Genomic DNA, 23943 nt, shown 5'->3' on the forward strand with positions numbered 1-23943 from the left:
TCTTCGAGATTTTCGTCGGTGAAGGTAAGAGAGTAGATTTCATATTCGTGGGTGACTCGAGGAAGGGGAGAATGTCGATTTCTCCTCACCCGAACTTCCTCCACCCCATTTTCGTTTTAGTTTTGAATGAATTTTCTTAATGGAAATCGATTCTAAGGTTCATAACATGCTTAATATGCTTTTAACATGATGTATGAACGAATCTAATGGATAAAAACGGGATTTATAAAGGATTAAACTCAAGAACATTGTGTTCTTGAGTGTTTTGAGTAAAAGTGGTAAACCTTTACTTTTTCGTAGTAAAAATGGTAGATCGGTGAAATGAACCGTCCTTTTGTGTTTAGATATGTTTGTTGCACTTGAATACAAACTCATTTGGGGTTTATAACATGAAAAATGGGATTTTTGGGTGGAAATCGCATGTTTTGAGCATTTCTGGCAGGAGCTGTTCGCTACGGCTCGCTACAGCTCGCCACGAGCATGAGTTCCACTGGTGTGGTTCACTACGGCTCGCTAAGCCCTCGCTCAGCCACCGTGACAACACAACACTTTGCTGTTTTGAAATTTGAAGGGCTTTGAGGGTTCCAATATGTTATATTATGTATTTTACCCAGTTTTTCGCGTAGATTCCGATTCCGGAGTTTGTTTTATGATAAAATGTATGCTTAATACAGTTTACTTATATTATTAGTATTGTGTTAAAAATGTGAGTAAATGCATGGTATGTGTTGATGATTGTTGATGATGTTTGTTTAAATATCAAAGAAGTATATTAAGGTGTTAATCAACTTAATAAAGAAGGATATTAGAATTATGTTATTCTAATAAAGACGTATATTAAGGTATAGTGTTATCTTAATAAAGACGAAATGTCGGATAGTGTTCCACATTATAAATGACGAGCAAAATGCTAATTGTGTGAGTGTGAATTCATGAATTACATACATGCATTCATGAATTGTTGATGTATATTGGATATTCCAATAAAGACGGATATCGGATTATATTGATCCGATAAAGACGAATATTAGAGGTGAGATACTCTAATAAAGACGATGGTACCACATGCATTAGATATGTCTAGGGGACATAGCATGAAGATTGTGGCATTAGATTGCATTAGGATATGTGTACATTATTTGATATTTGATATGTGACACATATGTTTGCATTTATGTGATAATTGTCTATGTGTGTTAGACTTGTTGTATGTGTTGATTGTCCGATGATTATAAATGTAATTGGCTTCAAGTTCTTGAGGATTATGTTTGATATTTGATTATAACTTCTTGTAGTTTATAATTAAATGAGATTAATGAAGTATATGCATGATATATGAATATGCATGAATGTTGATGAAGTGTTTAAGTATAATTTACTTACACTTGTATATTTTGAGTATGTTGTCTAACTCTCTTTTATGTGTTATGTGCTGGACCGTTGGGGGTCCAGATTCACAGGTGTTGTGGTTATCGATGTCGAGTCGTCGGTGAAGCTCCGCTCTGATTGTGACACGGGAAAAAGGGTGTACTTAGGGTATAGAGTCTTTATGACATTCTTGCATTTATTTGTAAAACTATACATTTTGATAAAGAGGATTATTTTGTATAAACACTGTTTTTACTAATTAATTACCTTAGTATTATTTTGATTGAAGAGTGTAATGCTCGAACCATGACTTTTATAATAACAAACTTTGATTTTCCGCCGCGTATTTTGAAAAAGATTTTACTAAAGGTAGAAATATATAAATAATGGGTTTGAGTGTTACAATTTTGTTGTGAAGAAGATGATTTAGGGATTTTGGGAATGAAGAAGACATATTGTGGTTTCATGGAGAAGACGATTTTTGGGATTTTGGGAATGAAGAAGAAGACGATTTTGCTGCGCGCACTACTAGAAAAAAGACTTTTGGATAAGGGATTCCACTACTGATATGTGAATACCAGTAGTGAAACACAATTGACCAAAGGATTCCACTACGGATATTTGAATACCAGTAGTGAAAATTTCATAGGCAAGGGATTTCACTACTGGTTTTCTTAAAGCAGTAGTAAAAAGTAGACACGGTGACAGTGTTATAATTATGTTGAAATTTGTTTTAATTGGATTTCACTACTGATTTGATTTACACGGAAGTTAAATCCCTTAACTTAGAATAATAGAAAAGTTTTTTTTGCCTCTCCATACACATGTATACGCTTAGTTTTTTTTTAATTTTATTTTTTATATACACATATATATAATTTTAATGAAAATGCATAAAGTCAACACATTGGAAATGACAGTGTTTAATTTTTTGAGCAAAAAATTTATTTAAATGGAATGCTTAAAAAATGCCTCGAGGGCACTCTTTAACAAGACCCTAATGCTATGTTTGGATTGGTGGTATATGGTGGAATTGAATGGAATGGAACCCAATGGAACCAATTCCATTGTATACCACTCAATCCTCCAATTTTCCATTCCCCCCAATTTGGGGTGTATCCAATGGAATGGAATTTCATATTTTTTATATTACCTTTTTACCCTTATTCTATTTGTCTCTTCCTCTTCTCAAATACTCATATTTCACGCAAGAAAGATTTATTTCTTCACAACACTCTCTACTTCACCTCTTCCTCTGTGTTCTTCTAGACCCCTCTGTGAGTTAGTTTCTTCACCACTCACAACTTTATTAGCCTATGATGTTTTTAGTTTTATTAAAACGACATTTGCGGTCATGTTTACTTTTTACCTATTCTTAGCTGAGCCAAAAGAATGTGTTATTCTTAACTATTTCTTGGCAAATTAGTTGCTCTTATCCTTATCCATTTCAAAATTCAATTCAAAACTACTGGTTATTTTTCCTTAACACTTTCTCTTTGTCTCTCTTTTTTTTTTGGCCTCATCGTGCTACCTTCATGTTCCTTTTTACCACTAAATCAATGAAAATCTTCTGAATGTGCTCATATAATTGCTTTAAGTGAACAAAATAGCTTTCATTAGTTTACAACAAACAACTTGTTTGTTTGTTTATAAAATTCCAAATTAAATTTCAATTTATCAGTTTTATGATATTGCAGATGGTGAAATTCATGTACTAGTGATACAGCAAATTGCATATGCTCTTGTTTCACATGTTTTATTTCACGCCAGTTTTGAATAATGTATTGACATGAGGCAAGCAAATAAAGTTATCTTAATTCTGCTCCTGTTAGTCCACCAATCAACCAATTAACCATTTTTGTACATTCTTTTCTAGCATTGTCGATACTTTTTTGTTTTGTGATTATTTGTGGATACTTGTTTAAAACGAGTCTGTGAGAATTGAGACACTAGCGATTTTGCAAAGGATAAGGAATAAAATTCTGACTGAAGTCCATAATATATTAATGCCACATATGTTTAGCCATAAACATCCAACTTTGAAAGCTAAGCAATATCTCAAATATATGCAAAGATAAGAAAGTAGTAAAGTATGTTAGTTCCATCAGTATGTTTTGATAATATGTAAATTCACAGAGAAAGATGGAAATTAAATAAGTCTTGATCATCAGTATAGTTAATTAAATAAGACAATTCATAGTTGAAAAAACCTTCAAATTGATATTCAATGTTGAAGTTATTGCCTATAGCATATGTTTTATAATAAGGGTAAAATTGGAATAAAAATGTTATATTTTATTCCATTCCGTTCACTTCCCAAACAACGGAGTGGTAATTTTGTTCCATTCCATCATTGAATATCCAAAAATGGAACGAAATTTGTGTTCCATTCCGTTCCGCTCCATTCTATTCCATTATGTTTCATTCCGCTCCATTCCGTTATATACCATCAATCCAAACATAGCCTAAATTTAAGGGGTGTATTGGATTAGAGATTTCAAAAGATTTTAAAAGACTTTTTTCTAATAAAAAAAATCAGGTGGTATTAAATAAAGACTTTTATAAAATCTAAATAAAAATGAAACCTTCAAATTGATATTCAATGTTGAAGTTATTGCCTATAGCATATGTTTTATAATAAGGGTAAAATTGAAATAAAAATGTTATATTTTATTCCACTAGTCCCACACCCGTGCGATGCACGGGGGTTATGCGGTATTTTATATTATAATAATGTTGAATTCACTTCTTTCAATCACATGCACAATAACATCTAAAACAATTAAAATAGAGATTTAGATTAAAATATCAATCAATATATGAGATTTAAATTAAAACGAAAGCTAATAATCATTACCAACTATTTTTTCTTCTTCAGTTGAATTCAAAATATCTTGGAATGACATAAAAACAAAATGGTTCAATGGAATGTGTGGAGCATCGATCTTGGTAAATGTAGTAGTGTGCGATGCACGAACATTATGCGTTGTTTTATAATGAAGCGTCAAAAAATTATTTGTATAAATAGTAAATTAATAATTGAAACAATAGATGTTATCAAAATAATATTAGCAATAAAACTTAATTAAAAATATTAACAATATGAATTATATTTCTAATTGCATTTCAAATAATTTATTTCTAGTGTTTCGTAAATATCATGCAAAGTCCCACTACAGAAATATCACAAATTAGACGATAAGAATGCTAAGAAAAAAAATATTGAATATTAAAAGGGAAAGAAATGAAGAAATAAGGATGAGAAATAGGGTTGGGCAGAAGAGTTATACAATGACTATGATAAAGTGTTAAAATAGAATAAAGAGCATCAAAATCTATATATACTTGCAAAATCAACAATATAGTCTCACTCGTTAAATACAAAGAAAAAGAAAGATACAATAAAATCATAAAATTTCAGAAACATATCATTATTCTACAACACTAATAACCCTTCCAATTGGAAATTTCACATGCTCATATATATATATATATATATATATATATATTATAAAATAATTAATTCACAAAACCATTTTTATTATAGTGGGAATGTCAATCAAAAGGCTTGGCACTAAAAAAAAATTAAAAGAGGTGATTGTTTCACTTATTATCTAACTCTTGATTTATCCACAAAAAGAAATGATCTAAAGGCTATGATTGATTTATACAATTAGGGTTAGGATTAGTGGTAGGAGAACTATCTAGGATTTATATATATAGATTCCGTTCACTTCCCAAACAACGGAGTGGTAATTTTGTTCCATTCCATCATTGAATATCCAAAAATGGAACGGAATTTGTGTTCCATTCAGTTCCGCTCCATTCCATTCCATTATGTTTCATTCCGCTCCATTCCGTTATATACCATCAATCCAAACATAGCCTAAATTTAAGGGGTGTATTGGATTAGAGATTTCAAAAGATTTTAAAAGACTTTTTTCTAATAAAAAAAATCAGGTGGTATTAAATAAAGACTTTTATTGTACCAAAAAAAAAATAAAGACTTTTATAAAATCTAAATAAATCTAGTGTTATTCAATTAAGACAATCATGATTTTTTTTATGACAATGAAATCCGCTGATATTGGAGTGAGATATGTCAAGACTTATAAAATGTCTCGCTATTCAAAAATCCACAGATTTTAATGGATTTCATTATGTAATGAATTTTGTGAGACTTTTTAGTTAAAATTATACTTTTCCAACAATCTTACAAAAAATCTTGAGACTTTTTTTAATTTTCCAAAATTTTTTTTTTGAGATTTTTTCAAACTTTTCAAGACTTTCATTTTTAATTAACCTTTTTTTTTTGAATCAAATTCTTAACCTATTTTTTCTCTTTTCCCCATAATTTTCATAGTTAACGGCACAGAGCGGCGAACGAAGCTATATTTCACACCACCGCCGCAGCTCCGCCGTCTCCGGCTCCCTCACCATCGACGGCACCAAAAGCACTCCTTGCCTCTTGACAAACTACAGTTCCGTCACACTTTCTCGGTAAGGCACCGTTATTCCGTCGAAGAATCTTCACGCAGGTCCAGCCACCGAGCGGCCTCCGGTTACAACTGCAGCCACCGCCCTTCCCTCTCAGAGTAACCTTCTCCTCTCCTCTGTCTCTCTGAAACAAGTTGTGGTGTTTGTTAATTTTTTATTTACTGGTTCAATTTTAACATTGGCTACTTGGTTCAACTTCAACCTGCTGCAGAATTGATAAGAATAGTGAGAAATTTTAGGTTCTAATTTTGTTTTTATTATTCTGCCTCCTAAAATTAAATAGTTTGATTCTATAATGACTGTTTTTCACTTTTGTATTTTCTCATGTATGCAGAGAAATTGTTCAAATCAAACCCTAACATTATGAAGGAGCGTCAACATGCTCCTCTTACCATTGCTTCTAACTTGAAAAGGTAACACTAATACTTTAATATTACTCATAATAATATTTATTAGCAATAATGATTACTCCCTCCGTCCCAAAATAAGGGTTGCAGTTGACCACAACCAAGGTTTTAAATAGCGGTCGCGGTCACGGTCGCGGTCGCGTCAAGGATTTCGCGATTTCGACTGTTACGGCTGTTGCGTTATGAAATACGGTCGTCGCGGTGTGAATAAATCACAATATAGCACAAATCTTATTAAAATTATTTGTACTATGATATATTTATAACAACTTAAATATGAGATAAATGTAAAGTTTTGAACTTGGAAAGAGTTAAAAAGATTTAACACTTTATAATTTATGTTCATATTTGTATTAAAAATGTGATTTTTACGCATTTCTATTGGAAAAAATAGAAATCTCTATCTATTAGCATTTTGTCGCGGCCGTATTGCGTTTCTTTGCGGCTGTATCGGTGTTTCGTCGCGGCCGTAACGGCGTTTCGGCGTGATTTTTTTTCACCATATAAAAACGGTAAAAAACGGTAACGCTAGGCTCCAATACCTTTTTGTCGCGGCCGTTTTCGCGGTAACGGACCTTTATTTAAAACCTTGACCACAACACACATACCAATGCCAATGCACGACTTTGACCATTATATATTATAAAATTGTGATATTTAGAAAGCACTAATCCAGACAAATCCAACATTTTATATGCTAATATTTGTCTTTATATATTAGTACAAAAATATAGTCAAAGTAGGTTATGCAAATAGTGGACATAAGCTGTGACGTTTATTTTGGGACGGAGGGAATAGTTTTATTATACTCATCTAATAACACATTGTTTTGAATTTTGCATTGCTCTTCCCACCTTTTCAGGAAAAGGAAAGAAGATAAAGGTAAGAAAAATAAGAAAGAAGGTCGAAGGAAGGAGAAAGAAACAGAGATAAAAGTTGACATCATTGAACCTGAGAGTTCGCTGGAGGATGACCATGACGAAGAAGGTTTGATTAAACATGTTTTTAAATTGCATGTTTAGTATGACTTTACTATGGGGTTTGTGATCAGGTTCAAGGTTAGATTTTTATAGAAATAAGGCCACAAAAAAAAATTTGATACATGTTATAGTAATAATAGAGCGGGTCACATGATTATGAGTAAAAGTAGTGCCATTGCCAGTAGAGACAAAGTTGGGGTAGCACCCATTTTAAAGACGATGGAATGGAAGTTTGAACATATGTGGAGAAGACTCGTAGAAGCACCTGTAAATAGGGTATACTAGGTGGAGGATATATCATTAGTTAGAGACAAAGGTTAAAGAAAACGATAAGTAAGTTCCTCAAGAAAATTATGGTAATTGGTCTATTTTTAGACATGATTTATCATCAAACATTCAGGCATTATGTGATTCATGTAGCTGATCTCACCTAGTGGGGAAACAGTTTAGTGGTGGTTGTTTGTTGTCATAGAAGTCCAAGTAAAAAACTTTTGTTAGGCTGTGATTAATGATTTGTCTTCTGCAGTCTTCCGCTCATTTTCAATAGCATACACTAATTATATATTTGTGGAATATCTGTTTGATGATTTTGTTAATTTTTTACCTTTCTCAGGGTTTGACGATGATTCTCCTAGAAGCAATGTTGTGGGAAGCTTGCAGCAAGATCCTGATGACAATGATTCTGGATCAATAGATGGTTCTGAGACTGAAGAGGACATTGAGTTTTCTCATTCAGATGAAGAGGATATTAGGACAACTGGTGGAGCAAAATCCGAGGATTCAGCGGATTTAAGGTTTATTAACGTTAAATGTCTTTTTTTCCCCCTCTTTAGGATAGAAGATTTTTCATTTGAGGGAAGAACAACCAAATTTAACAGAGCTAAGCTGCTAATATATGCACCAAAACTCTTCAATCTCTATTCCAATTAGAAATGGAAACCCTCTTTTAAATTATATTTTTTCACAATCGATTAAATACTTTTATAGTGTTATTGCTTAATCTGACGTTTTTTTTTTCTTTTTCTTTTTCACGCAGCTCTTTTGATTTACATTTGCAACATAATTTATCAAAAGAAGAAATTGACAACCTAAAGGACTTGAAATTTAGTTGGGATGTACCAGTTATTGGTGTCTCAAATTGCAAGTGGACAGGAACTGGAGAAAATATCTTGGAGGTATATAGTTCTATTGGTATATCCAAGATTTATTGTCATAGGCCTTATTTTGATAGTTTAAAATTTAGTACAGTTTTATAACCACATCCTGATCAATATTCCTTATCATTAAGGAATGTGGAATGGTTATCCTAGACACACGACAATGCAACTTCTCTTTTTATTCTGTACAATGATGCCCTTGAATAGATTATTATGTTATGTGTTAGATGAAAAGTTGCCCTTTACCCAAAGATTTTGAAGTAAATAGTATAAGGTTTTTAAATTGGGATTAAGTCATCATCACAAAACAGGCTTGATGTGGGACTTCGGTTTTTCCGACTACACCCCTCACGCCCAACACTATTTGGCTTGATGCGTGAATATAAATAGTGGATGGACCGGATCAATTTACTCTGATACCATATTAGTATTGGGCCTAACTCATCCTCACGAAACCGGCTTGTAATTGAGGGTTGCCACTCTTTATAAACTCATTTCAGGCCTTCTCTCTTTTCTATGTTGGACTTGGGTTTTCCCCAATAAATATAACTAATTGTTGAGTATTTGATTACGTCCTGATCATTTTGTCTTGGGATAACTAATAACTTTTCAAGTTGACAATAATAAATTGAGCCAATGACGTGTTGTTTACTGTCTTTTTAGAGACTTTGATTTGTTGTCTTTGCTGTCAAAATAAACTATGCAGTGGTTTGTTTCAAATGGAATAAGCATCTTTTGACGGATTATATGTTAACGTTAGTTTTTCACTTGTCCACCTAGTGGGAAAAAAGTTTTGATGCTGGCTATTGTTTTAAATTTTCCCCCTGTCATTAACATTATAAATAAAAATCATAATCTTACATTGGCTTATAAATAAAAATTGTTCTCCCTTCAATTTCTTGTGCCTCAAGTACATATTACATTCTCTGTTACTTTCTCTTGTAGGATTTGAATATCAACTCATGTCCTGGCCTGAAGGAAAAGTTGTACGAGCATTGGATGGATGTCTCCAAAGGCAAGGATATCAATTCACCAAAACAACAGATGTTTTTCTCCCTTTGTAAGTTGATTTGACGGATTCTATTGTCTGCTGTTATTGGGGATTTAGGCATTATGTTGCACATTTGTATATGACATAATTTTAACTTTGATTTTTGTAATCCTTATTGTATATGACATAATTTTAAATTTGATTTTTGTTCATATTGTGTTGACTTGGTTCCAGGTAGCAGCTACCGGGATATACTTCATTGTAACAAGAGACCATTCTATCTAAAAGGCATCGAAGACACAAGCATCATGGATGCATACATAATGCATTCTGTAAGCAATATTTCTTTTCATTCTATATAAAATCCGAGGACTATTTCCATAATTACTTAATGACTATTTTGCACAGCTCAATCACGTCTTCAAAACCAGAGATTGTGTTAAAAAGAATGATGTCAAACTGGCTAAGCTTGAAGAGGGTGCAGATAGTGAGAAATTCCGAGATCAAGGTTTTACTCGTCCCAAGGTAATGGATATTATTCTTGACTGTTTCCTTATGATAGATGTTTTTCTATTATAAATGAAATTTTTCACTTGATACCCTTGAAATGAGCTCTTAAGTAAAAGTTTTACTTAAGAAATGTGAAACATACTTAACATATATTTTTCTGCTGCGTGATTCAGGTTTTAATTTTGTTGCCATTGGCAAGTATTGCGTACCGTGTTGTAAAGAGGCTTATACAACTTACACCTTCAGCTTACAAGGTAACTTGGTTCTATTTTTTAAAATTAATTTCTAATACATTCAAGCTTACCATATGCTCCGGACTCTCAAACTTGACATGATATCATTGCTTGTTCGGGACTCTGAGGTGTTGGCTCGAGCCTTACGCTGGGCATTTGGTTGACTGTTTTTTGTGCAACATGTTTTTTTTTTTAATGAAATGACATACTGGTTAGATTGTAATGCTATAAAATGTAGCTTATCCTTATTTGTGCATCTGTTTCGGGATACAAATCTCTGCTTACTATTGTAATGAAATAGTGCAGTTGTGAGAGAAAGAGAGGAGTTAACTCTAAGTTTAATTTTTATTACTTAAAGAGTACAATGCACCAATACAAATATATATAGGTGTCCAGGTGCAGATTAGTCTACCTTCTGAACTGTTACAAGACAATTAGAGTCAGTTCTTATAACAATTTTAGCAGTAAATAACTGATGCACAATGAGGGGATATAAGGTTGGCATTGTGGCTGGGGCCAAGGAGTGGAGTGATAAGGAAGTTGAGGGTTCTATCCCCAGCCGCAAGCCCACAACATAACACTAGGCTTTATAGGACACTGAAGTAGAGTAGGAGTCAGGTTGAACAACCTCCCAATGAGAGTAAAGAGGCCGTGAGCCTGTGACAGTTACTGAGTAGCTAATTTCAGGTTTGATGATTGTAGCATACTGCAAAGCACCGGCAATAGACCTATATAAGAAATAGTCCCGAACATAATCAGCCCCTGCTTTTGATTGTACTGTCTCCTCTCTGCATATTGGGTGTTCCTTTTCTGTACCAATGGATTCAAAATAAAGCTCGTTAATGCTTGGAAACAACAGGTTACATGAATATCATTTATCCTTTGTTACCCTCTTCTATTTAGGGATGTTTGTACGATATCATTATTGTTGTTGTTAATGTGATTTTGCACCAGGCTGTGTTTGCATTTGGTAGGTCCTACCAAATATGTGAAACTCAACACTTTCTACTAGGTTACCTTTCTAACAGACTTTAAGTGTAGCTTCTAAATCACAAGGGGATACACAATTTACCATGTCTGATGGGAGTTTATGATTGTGCTTGCATTTTCTAACGTCGATGCATATTATTTATTCTAATGTATTTCAAATTCTATCAAAAGTTAAGTCTAAGACCAGCCGTAGATGCTTATATTCAACCTTCGTTTACACTCAATACTAATAGTCTGAAATGATTGAAAGTAACGTTCTGCTTAAGTTTGTGGTCGTTGATTGATTTGTATTTCAAATTCCATCACGAATAAAGTCTAAGACCAGCAATAGATGTTTATATTCAACCATCATTTAAACTTAATAGTCTGAAATTATTGCAAGCAACTTTCTGCTTAAGTTGTTTGTGGTCATTGATTCATTGTCGCAAGTGCTGCTTATTAACATTATCCATTTTACCTTGTTGTATTACATTTGCCTAGAGCAAGATAAAATATTCTAGTGGTCCTTTGTGATATTTGTCTATTTTTCCAGGTCAATGTTGAACATCTGGATCGCTTTTCTGATAAATTTGGAGGTGAAGATCATAAGGGTGACAAGGATGGCCAGGAGTCTGAAAATGCATACCCTCAGAAGTCATCCAAACCGGATGACTTTGAACTACTTTTTGGAGGCAATAATGAGGACGACTTTATGATTGGCATAAAATTTACTAGGTAATTACACTGCTATAGTGATTAGCATTATTTATTTCTCTTTCCCACTCCGAGACATATCGTGAAAGCTTGTAGAAGTCCCCCATCAACATCTATAATAATAATCATTATCCTTGTTATTTGTGGTTATTTTTTTTTTCCAATTGATTGATGGATGATGGTGATGGTGATGGTGATTATTGGTTTAAAGTTTAAACTGTAAACATAGTTCATTTTCCAAAGTCTAAATTGAATCAGCAGCTAACCTACTTTAATAACCATTTTTAACAAGTTTTAATTTTTGTAATTTCTATCAGTATTCAATAGTCATGTTTGTAATGTATGAATTGAAGACCTATAATTATAATTTGATGTCATGGATTATGCCTTCCAGAAGCTGCTTCAATGTCGTACATTATTGTGAAACACAACAGTAATAAGTAAAAGATCCTTAATGCAGCCATGGGGCACTGTCGTATGCAAAATCTCAAGGCCAGTTTGTTTTGTGAAAAGTTTTTCATTCTAATTTCTGTTTTCACCTTTAATTACGAAAATTGTCTCGTGAATTTTTCGCTGTTTGGTACTTTCAAAGATTTGCATAGGAATAGTAAAACTAAGTTTTCTTATTTCCTATACAAAAGTTTGAAGACCCAAAACTACATGAAACCGAGGATATTTTTTTACTTACTCAAGAGTCAAGTCGGTTAAAAAATTACCATCATATATTTTTTCATTCTCAAATGTGTCATCTCGACAAATAAGTTTCTTTTTTCTAACTTTGTATTTGTCAAAATGTTATGTATTATGAATTGATTATCTTATTTTTAATGAGTTTTATGCTTTGTTCCGTGCAGAAAGGCCATCAAGTTGTTCAGTGATTTCCACACCTCAGACTTTATTATTGCTTCACCACTTTGTTTAGCTAATGTAAGCTTTTGTTTTTCCCTTTTGAATTTATTTCAGTTTCTTTAATTAGGATTTGGCTCTGTAGATTGTAGACTTTTTGCTCTTTTTAGATTTGAGTATGTTAGTTCCTTTTTTCAAAAAAAAAGATTTGAGTTTGTTAGTGTATAATAGTTCTAGCATCTCTTTTATCTTGTTTGCGTAGTGTAGCTTATTGTGTACCAAGGTTAGTGACAAGACAACTGTTGACAGCTGTTTCAAATCACCAACTTAAATAGGTGTTTACAGATTTGTTTGATTCATTCAAGTTTTCCTTAGAAAAACATTGTTGATATCGAGATTTTGTAGAGTCCAGTGTCAAATAGTAACCGTGGAGAAGAATAACCTGAGAGATGCCATGATGGCCACAATAGAGAAAATGTCACAATAGTCTAGGTTGAAGATCTATGTGTAGCCTTTGGAAACCAAATTGGCCTTGAGTGTATCAACTTTAACATTAGATAAACTTCAATTGTGAAAATCGAATAACAGCCTACGGCAGTTTTGCTTAGTGGGAGGGGAATGAGGTCCCAAACACAAATGCGCTGAAGGGCACACATCTCGTCAATCGTGGCATGTCTCCGTTCATTCTGAGATAGGCGATCACACTTATATTCCCTGAAATAGAGTCATAATACATAGGAAGACAAGCACAATGCAAAGGAAATAAACAATGATAAATTAGGGACATAATGAATTTAAATGTTTTTTTATTAACAAGCCTCTCAAGTTTATGGAATTTTGATGAATATTTTTTTAATGTATTGCTTATATAAGCTAACACCATATTGGTCTGAATATTAGAAAATTGAAGAGGTTGGAAGCAATACGGAAAAAGATCTAGATTTTCTTTCATCCATAGAGGTGATTGCCCTGGTCTTAATTGAAATCATACTTTATATTTTTTTTTAACATCTTTATACTTTATATTTCTATCTGGGTAGACAGGTACCCTTTATATGTATGATGTAACATATCATATGAAGTTGACAAAGTGTGGTTTTTTAAGCAGGTTCTGATTATTGATCATGCAGATGTAATAGCAATGCAGGTTTGTATTTTTTGAAAAAAAATTATTGCACTAAATTAACTTTACCCATTATTTGAACTACAATATAAATTCTGTTTCTTATTATTGTTGAAACTTGTTAGAACTGGGATCATGTGCATACAGTTATTGAACATTTGAACCGCTTACCGTCCAAGCAGCCCAGAACAGATGTTATGCGCATTAGACCATGGTATATTATATTTTGTCTTTTCTGCATTGAAGCTGTTTTTTCTTGTTTTTCCTACTCCTTCCTTGATCAATATAAAATATATATACCACTATTTGCCAAAAGAATGCAATTGAGCTTAAAGTAAAAAAATATTTTTACACTGAAGCTGGGTTAGTAAAAAAGAGCTCATGTCTGTCGTTATGCATGCTATTTGTATTCTCTTTATAATTTCTATTCAGTTGAATGGCACATAAAGGACTTCCCTGCTTTTATTATATTCATTGTGTAAGAATATATGAAATATCGCATAATACCTTTGACATTATGTTAAGTATCAGTATCATAGTTTATCTCCTAGGATTAGTCTTCATATTATTAATCATGATTTGTTTCTTGATTTTCCTAGTTATTTATTTATTTATGATTAGGAGGCTTTTATCCCTATAAATATTAAATAAGGGTTAGTGTTTAGTCTTGTGTATCAAATTTATTATATTCTATCATATTACAAAATAATCCTATGTCTTCTTACTCTTTTGCTTCTTTTATCAAAACCTTGTAACTTCAACACATTGTTTATATGTTGCATGAACTGCATGACACACTCACATTGTTAGAGGTGATGGTGTCTAAAGTGAAATATACTGTTGAATTTATATTCTAACATATACGTTTCTGTTTTATCTGCACCAGAAACTTGAGATACATTCCCTAAATAAATATTGACATATATAATTTTGTATTTCTTGTTTAGGTATCTTGACGAGCAAGCCAGATTTTATAGGCAAACTATAATTCTAGGTTTTTATTCGAATCCAGGTGATGAAAATTCCTTCTTGTAGCCAAATGTATTAAGAACAATTCATATTTTTTCTGTGTTTTTCCTTTAGAAAAAGTCGGAAAACCATATGTAAGTTTTCAAAAAAAAAATAAAATAAATCTGTTGACGTGGACACGGGTCTTCCCGTTCTTCATTTATACTTTTTACTAAATGTGGCAGATGTTAGTATGATCGTAAAATGAATATATCTTTGCTACACATGATGACGCATCCTGCCTTTTGTGAGATTGGTTTTCATCCATTTGAATTTACACAAAAATCACCATGATAGTCAATTTCCAATTATAAAAATTTGAAGTTTTTGGGCCTGTTTGGCTAGAGAAAACCTTTTGTTATTATTGTATGTCGCTTTGGATTACATAATTTCCATCTTGAGGGGGGATTGTTAGTTAACCTGTGGTTTATTTAACCAAGTTATATGGGAACTAATTTATTAGTAGTCTTGCTATTGTGTCCTTTTTTACTTGCATTATGTAAACATGGCTCGACATATTATAACCCCCACATTTCCTTGTTGTAGATATAAACGCTTCATTCAATCATCAATGTTCTAATTATGAAGGGAAGGTATGTAGCATATTTCGTTGCACTTTCTATCTATTTTCATGGGTTCAAGGTTTCAATATGTCATGGCTGAGAAGTTCTCACTACATCAAAATCTAAAATTTTTCCTGCTACTTTGTATTATTTATTCTAATATATACAACTCAACACAAGGGCATAGTTGATATGGCTTGTTATACATAGAACATTGCAATGAAGTATATGGTTTTGAAGCAATTATACCAATCAAAATAATCATGTTTCTGCTTTTTCATCTTTTACTATAATCAGTCTTTTTTTACTGTTATTTGCAGGTGAAGCTGTTGTGTGAATATAAAGGTGTTATACACAAAGTGCTCCCTAAGATTCAACAGGCATGATTTCTCAAAAATGCTTGCTATTTGTGAAAGTAATATGCATTCCGTGCTTTTATGCAATTGTGATGCACTGAAGTTCTATTTGATGCATGGTAGGCATTTGCGCTTCATATTGGACGGAAGCAAATTAGCTCTAAGCCTCTAAGTGCATTTCATTAATCTAGTAGGCAGTAAATATTATTGCTCCTCAATTTCCTTGGATCTCATGTGATATGTAAAATGATATTCGATGTTGTATTATTACTTGATAGTACATTGAAAAAATGTTCATTAATGGCTTTAGGCCAAACTCAGCCCAAGAAGCTAGCTTAAGAGGTGTTTATGACATGCATGATTTATTTGTCTTCTGTTCATTATGGGAGTCTGTCGAGGATGGTCAGAGTATTTATAAGCCCATGGGAAATAAATTGGATTGTTGTTTGTAGTTAAACCTAACACATAGCTAGAAAATGACTGTGTTTTTTGTAAACTGTGGCATATAATTATGCTATGTTGGCTAAATATTCATTCTTGTCATGATTAGTTTGTTTAATATACTAATGTTCCGTCTTTTTTAAAACTTTCTTTATTATACAGTTCAGGCTTTTCATGTTTCTTTATCCTGTTTTCTCAATATTTATTCAGATATATCTCTAGGCTTGCTCCTTACTCTTTATTCTGTTCAGCTAATACTTGTTCTATATCTTGAATCATGTAGGTTTATGTACGGTTTAATATAGACTCAATAGTAGAGGCTGATGATAACCGTTTTGATTATTTTGTGAAGAAGGTATGTATTCAGGAATTGTTGTTTTGAGAATTTTGTGTTGGGTTCAAGTAATTTAGTTGTCCATTATTTCTTTCTAGCAATTTACAGTCGTTGCAAGATTTTGTCGAGTAATTTGGCTCAACATTAAAGTAAATAGACATATTTTGTAACATTTTAGCCTAAAAATCCGTAAGAGTGATAATATGTGAATCAACTCGTATAAGCAATGTTCAAAAGGTTTAAATGATTGATCATTATGTGCTTGTTAGTTAAACAAATTTATGACACATCAAATTGTAATCATTCTTGCAGGTTTTCCCAAGAATAAAAGATTCTGATCAGGTTAAATTTTTAATAAGCTTTATTTATTTTAGCATGCATGCATGCCTGTGATAATTTAAATTTATACACAGATATTTATGATTTCTTAATGAAATCTTTGATGCAGGGAGGGATCATGATATTTGCCAGCTCTTACTTCGAATTTATTCGAATCCGAAATTTTTTGAAGTCCCAAAATGCTTCCTTCTGTCTGCTTGGGGAGTAAGGAACCATTTCCATTACTGTTCCATTATAGCTCAATTTTATCAGTGTGATTTTATTTGCTCATAACTTAATAGTGCGGTTTTGGAAATTCTTAAAATGTTTCTCTCATGTTCCATTGTAACTTATGTGTGGGTTTTTTAATTTAGGTATACAACCCAAAAGGATATTTCTCGTGCTCGTCTTTGGTTCTTTGAAGGGAAAAGAAAAATTATGCTTTACACAGAGAGATCTCATTTTTACCACAGATATAAGGTTGTGTATGCTGTACAGTGAATTTTTTTTTCCTCCCTCTCTTTGCAATAGTTAATTTCTTTAGTATTAGTGGTTTGTTTAGGTAATTTTGAAATTATTCTTATACACTCTTACTTTCCTCTCTTACCCAACAATTATATTTTGAAGCAGAATTGACAACCTTAGTTTATTTATTCATGGCAGATTCGCGGGGTTAAGAATTTAATCATGTATTCTCTCCCAGAGAGGAAGGAGCTTTACCCAGAGGTAACCAAGCTTGTAAATAAAGAAAATTTAGTTCATGGCTTGCAAGTTTTGAAATTGTTTATGTAGCCTATGAATGAAGAAAATTTAGTTCATGGCTTCTTTTATTTGTTATGAATTTGCATTAAATTTTATTATCATGGCTTCTATTCCATTTGCAGATTGTTAATGCGCTTGATGCTTCTGAGTCTGAAAACACGCCATGCACTGTCCTTTTTTCGCGCCTCGACAAATTTCGGGTAATGCCTCACCCTCTTTGATGTCTGTTCAATATTATGCTACTTGATGGAATCTTTATATTAATAGTTGAATAGAAAGGTGATTGATGCTAGAGAGGGATTTAAAAATGGACAGTTCGAGATTTAGTTATTTGGTATCTTGTCCTTGTTTATTTACTTACACCTACATTGTTGACAAGAATGCCTTACATTGTTGGATAGTACTTTTAATTTTTGGATATTATCTTGAAATTTTATTAATCTTGTTCTTTTAATTTTCTTCCCTCAATATTTTTTTACCGTATTAATATTATACCTTTTTCATTTTGGGACTACATTTTAGCTGGAAAGAATAGTTGGAACAACTCCGGCGAAAACAATGGTGACTTCGGAGAAACCGGTTTTTGTTTTTTGCGAATAGAATTCTGCTATATGTTGTAGCATATATTTATATTCTTCTGAAACCAAGATGCTTAAGAAGAGGAAGTCAATATGATTTTTTTTCTGAGGATATGCTTGAAGAATGATATGATACCGACTCTTGCTGATGGAGTTGTTCCTTATCCCATTTGGTTTATTCACTTATGTAATGATAGAATCTTGAATATGTATAACAATTGCCAGGGTCAACTCTCAATACATTATTTTTGTGACGAGATACATTCGGAGTTTAGTATACAAGCCGGGTGTTGGATCTCACATTAATAGAATACATGCATTAGCTTGGTATTAACTATTTATTTCCAGAAATTTGTTATTGAAATGAATGAAATATGAAATCAATTGATTTGGTCTTTGCTTCTAATTGATCTGTAATGTATGAAGCAAACACACTTGTATTAGTATTTACTTTTTGCACTGGTGGCTTTAGAACACAAATCCTCGAATTGGTAGCTTTAGTATTTACTTGACTAGGGGACGGTAAAAGGTAGTAGGGAAATACTCTCTTGAAGGAGCGGAGATGACGCTTCTTGACAGAGCGGAAGCACTAGCGGCAGCTAGGGTTTGGTGCGACTGCTAGGGTTTGGAGCAGACCACAAACATTTCCTTTGAAGAAAGCCAATTTTAATTTTTGTTAAACAAAAAATTACCTAGTTTTGCACTAAATGTGATGATACCATTTTTTGGTCCTAATTCTCATAATGTAGTTTAAAAATTTCACAAATGAAAAAACAAACAGTTTAAAACGTACATTACTTATTCTTTGATGTCAAATTGAAATAGAAACTCTATAATAGTGAACCTATGTTGATTTCACACCTTCAAAATGTAAAAAATGGAACCTTTTTTGTTACTTTAGTGGTGGAGTGTGGGAGAAGAAGTGAAAGTACAATTTTTGCAAGCTGACTTGAAAGTGTGATAAGTCAAAAGTTAGGTTACGAATGCACCGTGTTTACAAGTTAACTTCCGAGACCCAAAACAATTAAAAAAAACAATTATGGAGCATTTCAAAAGATGACTTACAAAACAAAGGTATTTCGAAACGTAACTTTGAAACTGCTCTGAGGGGTAATTTCAAAATATTAAGAGGGTCGAGAGCAAGCCATTGGGTTTGATTTGGCGGTGAGGGATTTAGATAGCATGCATGAGGTCATAGCTTTGATCTTCATTGGCTCCATTGTAAACCAAATAAATAAGAGGGTCTAGAGCAATATAGGAAGCCTAAAGAGCTAAGCCTCATTAATATGACTTGTCGGAATCTAACATCTAATACTCCCTTCTTTCGTTTTATAAGTAACAATATACTTTTTAGATTATTGAAATAATTGATGTATCAAGTCTATATTATAAATCAAATACCTCAATTATTCAATAAATCTAAAAAATAATCGGAGGGAGTAATTCTTTTCGAATTGCATATCTTTTTAGTCACAAAAAATAAAATAAAATCTATCACTATTTTAAGCCTATAACTTGTACTTTTCCTTATCAAATCACGTTACAACGACTGACATCCATCATAATTGAAATTTGGATAAACCTTAACAATTGAACACTTGTTTTTAGTTTTCTTGTTGAAACCAAAATTGAAATTCATCACCCAACATGTCTTTCAAGTTTTGGCTCTGTAAAAATAAAAAAACAATTGAGGAAGGTCTAAGAATTAGGCTTCAGCATCGGTCGGTTTCGGTCGGGTTCGGGCTGAAAATCACTAAATCAATAAAAACCGCAACCATTTAATTTGGACCCAATTCCGACCGTCTATATCTTCGGTTTGTTCGGGTTCGGGTCATACGGGTGGCGGGTTGAATGGGTCGATTATTACGGGTTATATCGAAACTTTGTTAACATCTAAAACTCATTCATTCTCCAAAAATTTCTAATTTTCGAATAGTTTAATACCTCGTACACAATGTAACAAAAGATAGACGAAGTAAATTAAAAATAAAGAGGGTTAGATGCAGTTACTTTCTTTCAATATGTAGATCTAAAGACAATAAAATATCAAGTAGAAGAGACGTAGAAATTAAAATAGATCTAGAATATATATATATTAGAATATTTTTCCCACCTTCTTCATCACCATATTATTAATTATAAGCTTTGTAAAATATAACATTTTTATCTTATATCAAAGATGGATAAAAATAACAAAGAGAAGAGTATATGAGATTGAGAGGGAGAGAAGGAAAAAAATTAATTTGCATCTAATGGTTGTTCGGTCGGTTTCGGTTATGGAGACTAAGAATTTTAGAGACCCGCACCCGTCCGTATGCAACCGTTCATGCCCGGTTTTTCGCAATTTGTTGACCCGAGACCTGACCCGCACCCGACCGAATGCTTCAATATGTTGTCGGTTATATCTGTTGGTGTTTTGATTGGCTACATTTTGCAAAAGCCAACCAGCCAGATGCTGAACTGAGATGCTGTAGCATTATAGTACAGCATACTGAAGCTCTGTTTTCGTGCAGAATTTTTATTTCAAATCTGAGTCAAGATTTGCTTCAATTATATATTCAGGCACGTGCGTCTAGGCAAGACGAGACTTACTCAGCAAGTTTTATTGAAGTCGGTCAAAGGAAAGTGATTTAAAACAAAAATATAATTATATTATATTTTTGGCGTTTTTTTTTTGTTTGGTACAACATGAAACAAACAAATTATATTTTTGAAATTAATTTAGGGTTGGGCCGCAATTCTCACAGCTGTACAAGTCTGAAGACCTAACTTGGACATCAAGACAATTGAAGACTATAAATATGTGAAGCCTCAAGCCTTTACAACTCATGTATTCTAAACCGTGTTCTTTACAAAGTGTGAGTTTTTAGGGTTTAGAGTTTGTGTCTTTTGTCAGCCTTTCTTGTGTCAATCTGATGCAAGTTTAGGACTGTGTTTGTGTTGTTTATTGTAAGCTACTCCTAAGCTTTGAAGCACGGAGTTAGTGTGTGTGATTCACTCATAAGCTTTTAAGCAAGAGTGTGGTCTAGTTTCTAGGAGAGTGTCTCCATCCTGATTATTATTATTGACAGCAACATGGTATGTGTTGTTAGAGGGAATTTGGGACGGGGTCTCATTATCTAAGAGGTTCTTAGGTAGGATTGCACGGGTAGTGTCTAGGTGATAAGTCAAGTACCGGGTGTTGGTCGAGGGCTTTGAACTAGAGCTATTATAGTGGATTCATTCCTGGATTGGTATCCCCCAGAGTAGGTGACGTTGCACTGAACTGGGTTAACAATTTCCTGTCTTATTTATTGTTCTGCAATTTATTTATTTATTTACTGTGTTCTGCGACTGTCTTGCTGCAACGTGTGCTATAGCATCTTGTGCAGCATTGTGTTCACTGCGTGCCAGATTACAATTGGCATCAGAGCAGGCACCCTTTCTGGTTATAGGGTGAGCTCCAGGCCTTTCTGGTTATAGGGTGAGCTCCAGGGAAAATGTCTGGCAACATTGAAAAGGAAGGAGGGCTTGTAAGCAGACCACCGCTTCTAGTTGGTGTCTCCAACTATGATTATTGGAAATCACGCATGATTGCTTTCCTAAAATCTATGGATAGCAAAACTTGGAAGGCTGTTCTGAAAGGATGGGACCCCCCTGTGGTCATTGACAAGGATGGAAAGCCAACACTTGAACTAAAAGCTGAGGAGGACTGGTCTAAAGAAGAGGATGAGCTTGCTTTGGGAAACTCAAAAGCATTATATGCATTATACAATGGGGTAGATAAACACATCTTCAAACTAATCAAAAAATGTGTCTCAGCAAAGGAAGCTTGGAAGATTCTTGAAACTGTTCATGAAGGTACTCCTCAGGTAAAAATGTCTAAATTACAGATTCTTACTACTCAGTTTGAAAATTTACGTATGAAGGAGGAGGAAACAATTCAAGATTTTCATATGACTATTCTAGACTATGATAATCAATTTGATGCTTTGGGGGAGAAAATTCCCGAAGAAAAGTTAGTAAGAAAAATGCTTAGATCACTTCCAAAGAAATTTGATATGAAAGTCACAGCTATGGAAGAAGCCAAAAACATATCTCAGATGAAGCTGGATGAACTGGTTGGATCACTCCAAACTTATGAAAGTGTTGCAAATGGAAGAAGTGAAAAGAAAAATAAGAGCATTGCCTTCTCATCTAAAAATAATGAAGAAGAACTGGAGGATGAAGAAGAATCTAATGAGAGTATCTCTGAGGCCATGGTGTTATTGGGAAAACAATTCAACAAAGTTCTGAAACGAATGGATAAGAGACCCAGATCAAATTTCAAAAACAATGCTCCAGGTACTATGCGCAGCAATGAAAGTCAAGGAAAACCAAAAGGTGATGAAAAATCAAACTTAAACAGAAACATTCGATGTCACGAATGTGAAGGATATGGTCACATCAGACCTGAGTGCCCAACATATCAGAAGAGAGCAAAGAAAGGGCTAACTGTCAGTTGGTCTGAGGATGATGACTCAGAAGATGATACAGCATCTGTAACTGCTAAACATATCTCAGTCTTAACAGGTATTGTTACATCTGATACAGAATCTGATGATGGAGAGGTAACCTATGAAGAGCTTGCTGCATCTTACAAGGAACTGTGTCTTAAAAGTGAAGAAATCTGCAGGGTTATTGAGAAACAAAAGGTAACCATCAATGAGTTAAAAGCAGAAAAATCTGAGAATATCTCAAAAATGGAGGAACTTCAAAAGAAGGTAAACTTTCTGTCCTCTGATCTTGAGATCTGCAGGGTTATTGAGAAACAAAAGGTAACCATCAATGAGTTAAAAACAGAAAAATTTGAGAATATCTCAAAGATGGAGGAACTTCAAAAGAAGGTAAATTATCTATCCTCTGATCTTGAAGAAGCCAAGGAAGTCATTGAAAAATTAAATACTGACATTTGGCGGCTGAGAAAATTCTCTGACATGTTGTATAAAGATGATGAGCATCTTGACAAACTTCATAAGGCTGATGGACAACTGGAGGAAATCTTAGAGAAAAATGTTCGAAAGCCTAGAAATATTGGGCTTAGCTATGAGAATGTCAACAAATTCAAAAATTACAGTCCTGACCTCATGTACATGGAGCCTAAAGAAACTCAAAAGCAAAGGATGCCTTATCAGAAGCCGCAGCATCATCAGCAGCATCCCATGTCAAGAAATAGAAGAAAGCACCATGCTTGGAGATGTCATTACTGTGGTAGAAAAGGGCACATAAGGCCTTACTGCTACAAACTATATGGGTACCCTAACAGACATCCTCAGCACAAACCTGTTTCCACAACTGCTCCTACTCAACAAGAATGGAAACCTAAAGGTGAAAATGAGAAGAAAAGTGATACAACTCAACCTGAAGAAGAGATTACTGCTTTGATTGCTCACACATCACTTAGAGCTTCATCAAGGGAAGACTGGTACTTCGATAGTGGCTGTTCAAGACACATGACCGGAATAAGTAAATTTCTTGTCGGTATAAAGTCTTATTCAACCAGCTTTGTTACCTTTGGTGATGGTGCAAAAGGAGAAATTGTTGGGATAGGGGAGCTCAGAAGTAATAGCTTGCCTAAACTAAACAATGTGCTGTTAGTAAGAGGATTGACTGCAAATTTGATAAGTATTAGTCAACTATGCGACCAAGGAATGAAAGTAAACTTCACCAAATCTGAATGTCTGGTTACAAATAACGAAGGTGAGATTTTGATGAAAGGTGTCAGATCAAAAGACAACTGCTATCTATGGGTTCCCCAAGAAGAAGCAAA

The 23943-nt window shown here is 33.5% G+C and overlaps 1 protein-coding gene across 1 annotated transcript; it reads left to right on the top strand.

Moving 5' to 3' along the window:
• The first annotated feature begins 5508 nt into the window (after window positions 1–5508).
• On the top strand, window positions 5509–18561 carry LOC123883780 (U3 small nucleolar RNA-associated protein 25). The gene is made up of 24 exons (XM_045932676.1): window positions 5509–5963; window positions 6200–6278; window positions 7135–7259; window positions 7866–8046; window positions 8289–8427; window positions 9355–9469; window positions 9635–9732; window positions 9809–9925; window positions 10084–10164; window positions 11666–11847; window positions 12681–12753; window positions 13573–13632; window positions 13781–13819; window positions 13921–14009; window positions 14743–14807; window positions 15350–15396; window positions 15687–15746; window positions 16447–16518; window positions 16810–16839; window positions 16946–17040; window positions 17190–17295; window positions 17479–17541; window positions 17700–17777; window positions 18100–18561. Exons 2-24 carry the CDS (start codon window positions 6229–6231, stop codon window positions 18175–18177), a joined length of 2043 nt encoding a protein of 680 aa, XP_045788632.1. The 5' UTR covers window positions 5509–5963; window positions 6200–6228; the 3' UTR covers window positions 18178–18561.
• Window positions 18562–23943: the final 5382 nt, after the last annotated feature.

The sequence above is a fragment of the Trifolium pratense genome, linkage group LG5 (assembly GCF_020283565.1).
Source record: "Trifolium pratense cultivar HEN17-A07 linkage group LG5, ARS_RC_1.1, whole genome shotgun sequence".
NCBI lineage: Eukaryota > Viridiplantae > Streptophyta > Magnoliopsida > Fabales > Fabaceae > Trifolium > Trifolium pratense.